At 41.0% G+C, this 6,620-nt stretch overlaps 1 protein-coding gene across 1 annotated transcript; it reads right to left on the bottom strand.

Moving 5' to 3' along the window:
- Nucleotides 1-554: 554 nt before the first annotated feature.
- Nucleotides 555-5,545, bottom strand: LOC141009048 (indoleamine 2,3-dioxygenase 2-like). The gene is given in 9 exon segments (XM_073481456.1): nt 555-931; nt 1,102-1,250; nt 1,465-1,516; nt 1,633-1,750; nt 1,928-2,027; nt 2,296-2,423; nt 3,227-3,346; nt 3,456-3,551; nt 5,456-5,545. Coding segments are annotated over 9 exon segments (1,230 nt in total).
- Between the last annotated feature and the right edge of the window lie 1,075 nt (nt 5,546-6,620).

The following is a 6,620-nucleotide window of genomic DNA, read 5'->3' as shown; positions in this document are numbered from 1 at the left end:
GAAACATTTTCATGGGAATTCAAGACAGGAATTCAGTCATATTTTGAAATATCCACCTTCTCTTCATTTCCTGCTCCTTCTCGCAACCTGACTGCTAGCCGATAGATGACAGAATCCCCGGCCAGCTAGTTAACTATAGCTAACATGGTTAACTTGCATACATTATTATCAATAGGCTGGTGGTGTTAGGTAGCTAGCAGGTGTTTTAAATCAATGTGGCTACTGGTTAGTTAGTTTACGCTTTGGGTTGTAAAAAGACCACAAAAAATACTTTTTTAAATTGTGCCATGAATTACACAAATGATGTTTGTCAATTCAAAAGATAATTTAACATGTCAAGTAAGTCACAGCTTGTCGGAAAGATTTAGTTTTGTGTAAAACCGCTCAGTGAACTGCAAAAGGTATTTGTCTCCCACCGTTCACTACTGTACATAATCTTTTCCGAAATAAGGTCCTATTGTGGTCCGCTGGAAAATCCTTCATAAATACAACCTCCAGAGTATAGTGCTTAAAAAGGTGTTGGATATTATGCATGATATAAAACATGCTATAAATTATATTTCAGTTTCTCTCGGCACAGATTGCCTCTCTAAAATCAGTGTTTTTTGTGCGGTGTTACGAACATCCTTGAGGAAGACCATTAGGTTGGACCCGCCGGTCCCTCTGGTGTTCAGCACATTGCCCACACCTCTGAGTGGGCAGCCCATGGCGCTAGCTTGATTACCGGGCACAATGATGTACTTGGTCACAGTATTTAGGTGGTAGCTCCTTAAATCCACCAGCGCTGAGACACACGAGTTGTAGGCCTGGCAGAGATCAGAGCTGGAGTGGGACAGGATGAAGTCTCGCAGAGACGGAGAGACGGACAGGGTCTCTATCAGCTGACGGTGGGCAGGAGGCATGTAATCCCTCATGCGTGTCAGGAAGGCTCCTAGACGGGGCGAATCAATGAAGAGAACAGAAAAGAAAGACGTTGAAAGAAAGAAAATAACAACCTTTCCTGGAGACTTCTGTCTGAGTCTTCAACTGACTGCACAAACAGCGTGATTCATTCGTGAGAAGCAACTGAGAGGTCAAAGGTTGAAGGTAACGCATCTTTACCTGTCTCGTCCTCGTGCTGGATGCACAGCAAAGCATCGAAACACTGAATGGCTGAACTCTGGGCTGCACTTCCGCCCGATAACAAAATGGGCTCGTTGCTCACTCCTTCGTACACCAGCCCCCTTGGAAGCATGGGGTTGCCTTGCCACCTAGTTCAAACCACATACATGAAATCTAAACTTTGTTTTATTCCTCCACATGCAATTAGAAGCACGAGGTAACATTTTATACGTTAACATACGGTGCAGCATTAGAGGAAAGTACAAAAGAAAGGAAGGAAGATAAATCTGCACCTGATGAGATCAATATTAAAATAATTATTAACTTCGGTATGTGTGAATTTGCGACAGCCCAAAAACTCACCCTGAGACAAAAATTCTCAATTTTCCATGAAACACAGTTGGATCGACGTGATCTGAAAGGAGCACAAATTCAGTTAATCTAATTACCTTGAATTTCTCTGCCTTCATAAAGGGCTCAGCATGTAAATTGATTAAATTCAGATTGGGCTAGGTTTTAATTTAAACTTACTATGCATGAGTTTGAAAGTTTCCTTCATCTTCTTCAAAGACTGAGTTACTTTGACCAGACCTTTCTGTATGCCGATGAGGTCTGAGATTTTCATAGCGTGCATCACCTCCAAAGCCCCCTGGTTAGAGTTAAAAGTTTAAAATCCATCACTGAGGGACAAGCAATAAAGACACAGACACAGTATGTGGTCAGGAAGCAAAAAAAGGAAGTGGACAGATGGACAGACAGCATCAGACTGGAGTTCAGAAAGAGTTAGACGTGAAAAAAAGGGAGAGTAGCAGCAGCCAGTACTAACCCTTATGCCTGAACTGGCAGCCATCTCGACCAACAGTGACACTATGAAAAATCCCCTGCAACTCTCCCCACCAGGAAAGGAAAATATCAAGTCCACGTTCCTGTTTTTGAAAGTGATGTTTTGAAAGTTGATGAGCTGTGCAGTGTCAGACATGACAAATCACGTGAAAGGGAAAAGGACAGGGAAATTTCCTTTTACTCACCCAATTTCCATATCCCTGAAATCAAAATGAAAGAAAAAAGAAAGAAATACAAAAGTTATTATTCTCCATGAGTGGCTGAAGTTTACAGCTTTATCGTATTGTTACTGTTATAATAAAGGACCGTCTGTGGACTATGTACATTACATCTGGACATGAAACAAGGAACCTTACTCACCCTGTGGGATCCTTTAATTTCCAGTTTGCCAAAACTGAATCTGCATACGTCAGGATGGGTGGAAGGCCGAGCCTGTGAGACACCTGCCAAAAGGGCCAGGCCAGGGCTTTGGGGAGAATCTGCCAAGCAACCACAACAGCACAGTTTCACTGCAGTAATACTCTTTAATGAGAGTTTCAGACATGCTAATGCTATGGCTTTAGGGTCTCCTGCAGCGCCGCCTGTTACTCATCCAAGCAGGTTATGTTTGTTGACTTGTTGGTGTGTCAGCAGGAGAACACAGAAACTATGGAACTGATTTCCACGAAGCTTGGATGGAGGATTGTCTCGGCCTTCAAGAGACTCAAACTTTTGGTTTAAGGGGACATTTCTTTCTTTAAAGGTGCAATATGTAAGACATTCAACATTCAAAAATCAACTTATACTATCAACAGAATGTGAAGAAACAACAGTTTTGAAATTATTTCAAAGACATCTATGTATTGTGTTGAAGCCCTCTCTCTCCTAGCAGTCCAAAGCTCCTCTGCTAGTGGCTAGCTGCAAGGCTAACTGTGCTAACAAGCTAATGGTTGCTACAATCATGGATGTATAAACAGAATACAGTTAGCAGCAGTTAGCAATTACTCTGGTGAAATGCTACCACTATATGTGAGGTGCAATTCTGACATATTGTACCTTAACATACTAAGGTATTTTTCAGCATTTTTGGAAATTTCCCAGGGAATAATGCGTTGATCTCGATGAAGAAAAATATTGCCATATTAAGGTTGCTGGTATCTATGATCACATATTGCACCTTTAAGCATTTATATCAAGCATAGCTGTGCCGAAGTGCGGCCTCACAGAGATGCTAACATACATATTTATAGACATCATCATAGTTTTTTCACTGCCCTTCATTCCTTTGTCGGTTGTGTTTTACCTGAGCAGGTGCGTGGTGTCCTTCCTGCCACACATATCCCATGCTGATGAATCCCAGCGCGAGGTGAGCCAGCCTGAGCTCTCGATGGTTACTCAAGAGGTTAGGACATAAGAGCGGCATCTGGATTGTGTTTCAACAAATGAAAACTGTATGTCCACATTTACACGCATGGGCTGTCAACTCTGATTGCACTTAGTATTTGCATAAGGAAGGCATCGCTCATTCTCACCTTATGAACCAGATCCCGTAGTTTACGTGATTCTATCAGATGTGTGAGATTATTTGCCAGGTCCTGCCACACCCGATAATACTCTGGAAGGTTAGTCTGGGCGACAATAAGAAACAAAATGACTTGCTCATTGATTTTTGATTGTTTTGTTGTTTTTTTTGCATGGGGGATTTTCATGTCGAGTGTAATCAGTAACATCATCAGCTCATGTTTGCCATTGTGCCTGACCTGCATGTCAGGGAATGACTGCAGCTATCAATCAGAGTGAGAAAAGCAATTTAACAGAGGAGGCAGTAGAAAACTGAGAAAATTAGTCAAGCATAAAACAGGGGATGCCCAGATGGAAAAATCATTGTATACAGCATGGAGGTGCACAGACATTTTGAGGGGCAGGGGCTCAAGAGGAAAAAGGGCCACCCACTAATTCTCTATTTCCCTCTGATGTTGCCAAACCATCATTCACAATGAAGGTAGATATAGAAAGATGTATGCTTTACCACCATCATTACATCAGGGTTGTAGACAATGAAGCAGTTTCTACTGGACAAAGCATATCAAAGTCACTCCTCTCCCTCTCTTTCTTCTTCTTAAGCCTTTCCTTTCTGAGCATAAAACCATGCAGACGATCAAAATGAATAACCGACAAGTTTAACATTAGATCTCTAAAATATAAATGAAAAGCCAAGACTTGGCCCAGAGAACCACCAGTGACATCATATTATCCAAATTATCCATCTGTGTGTCTTTATACTGTAAAAATATGTGGCCGTTCCTTTCTAAATTGAATTTGTGATGGTAAAAGTTGGGTCACCATAGTTTCTGTGCATAGTAACACTGGTAATAATGACAATAACAGTGAAGTTGCACCAAACTTTGTAGCACAGTAATCCCTGTTTCTATGGTTTTGTTGATAAATGTGAAGAATGAAATTAAAATAAAGACAAAACAAAAAAACACACGCATTTGTTTGCATTAACCAAAAGAAATTACGGCCATGTCTCTGCTGTATCACACCCTATTTATCACATATTCACACTTATTCCCTTTAGGCAATAAACACATCACGCTTCAGGAGCTGCTTTAAGGAGACCTATTAGAAAGGAGAGTGATGACTGAAGATGTTTTCAAGTTACAAGCGAGCAGTTTGACATGTACAAAACCAAAGAAGTCTGTGTACATGAAAGAGCCTGGTGCTGGTGGCTGGTGACAATAACCAGTGCGTAACCGCACATCGCTTTCGAAATATGTACCACTTCTTTAAACCAAGAATGAATGAATGAATGCCAAACACACCCAGCTGTGCCACTTCACAAAAATTCCAAACCCAGGAAAATCCCCAAAGTTTGAGAAAGGACATATTAGAGAGACTTAGTTTTGATAAAGTGTCCATTGTTTGTTGATATTGTTGTAAATCTTCCTCATTATATTAGTTGAAAAATAATATTACAGTTAACACCAGACAAGAGGGCATTTGTCCATTCTGAGAGCAACAGGGCTTTTGGACTCTATCTGTGCACATGTTGCCGGTGTTACAGCTAAAAACGTCACACTGAACAGTCAGTGCTGATGTGTGCGGTTTGCAATGTTTACAAATCTATCATTATCATACACTGTTGACTGACTTCCCCTTCTGTATGTGTTGTTATACTCCCACAAACTATCTCGTAAGAAGAAGACTTTGTATAACAAGAACATCTTGTTGGACAGTGGACAGTGGACAGTGGGCAGGTCCAATCATGTGAATGGAGACTTTCACCGGATCAATAACCTTCTATAATCTTACGGAAAAAACAAGCATTATCATCTGTTTCAGCCCACTGAGACAGCTGACCAACTACTTAAACAAAGGCAGAAGATAAAGAGAAAATAGTCCTTAATGGTAAACAAACGTGTATGTGTGTGTACAGTGTGTATAATGTTGGTATGACCTCTTGTATGCTTGTTTCAGACTACACAGAGAGTCTGTCTGTTGTATCCCAAAAGATGACAATGAAACTTACCAGTGGCTCTTCGAGGAGAAATCCAAGCTCCTCAGAAATATCAAATGCATCAAAGTCTGCCTGCAGTGTTTCTCTGCCGGTAGTCTCCATAACTTCTGTCCTGTTCTGTGCTGACAAAAGAATTACTCTGTCAGTCAGACACACACACAGATATCAATCTTTAAACTTCTTCTGAGCCTGCTTCCACTACCTTTGTCACATCCCATTATTTGAACGTCCCCCAAAGAGAGCCAATCAGATTTCTTGCATTTTAATGTCAGGGGATTACAATGCGAAGCTGAAGTTCCCTATTTTGTACAGTATGCAATAGAAAGGATAGCTTCCTATTTTTGGCAGTTGATGAAAGAAACTGAAAACAATAGCTGCTGCCAAGTTACAGAAATTGTTATGCACACATTCTGCTGAAGGAATCAGTGAAATACCATGTTTATATGACTCAACATTTGCAATATTGATGAATATATTTGAGCAGGTTACTCAATACACACAGCTGCTGTTTGCTCCAATCCATTGTACAGTGATGAATTATTAAAAAAACTGCTTATGTTAAAGGTGCAATGTGTAAGAATATTTGGTTGGTTGCTAACTAGCTAGCCTCTGCCCTAACCCTAACCCATATTGCACCTTTAAGTCTCACCACTGAGAAACATTTTGTCGTTCAGATGTGTTATGTAACATCAGAAGAAAAGTCTTTCTGGATAAAGATTTTAAATTATTCTGCTCAAACCCCTCACATGCAGTCTAGATTACTCAGTAATCACTTTGCCATTTTGGCTGAGATTTGTTCCATCCATCTATACACCACCCTGGTTAAAGGGTTACCACGTTTCCAGAATAAATGTTGGAGGGCATAACTCCAAGCCTGCCGTTTTACAGAGGCCTTATAACTGAATTCAATGATACTGTAAGTCCTTCCAGTATGTCCAGTTTGACACAATTAGCAACCCGCACCTACTGATGGTCCTGTCTTTTCAAATAAGGACTGAAATAACTTTCTCTCTCTGTGGAGAAGATTAGAGATGTCAGGACATTATCCCCTCTTTGACTTCCATTTCTGTCCGTCCAACTCGGCCATCAGTTTTGGACAGTTTTTCCCACGTGCTGGCTCGGCTTGACTCAGTTTGACTCGGCATGTCAGCCCGGCGCGGCAGGGATTTGCATTTCC

The sequence above is a fragment of the Pagrus major genome, chromosome 15 (assembly GCF_040436345.1).
Source record: "Pagrus major chromosome 15, Pma_NU_1.0".
Lineage (NCBI taxonomy): Eukaryota > Metazoa > Chordata > Actinopteri > Spariformes > Sparidae > Pagrus > Pagrus major.
The sequence above is the reverse complement of the archived record's forward strand: the minus strand, read 5'-3'. Positions and strand labels throughout refer to the sequence as shown.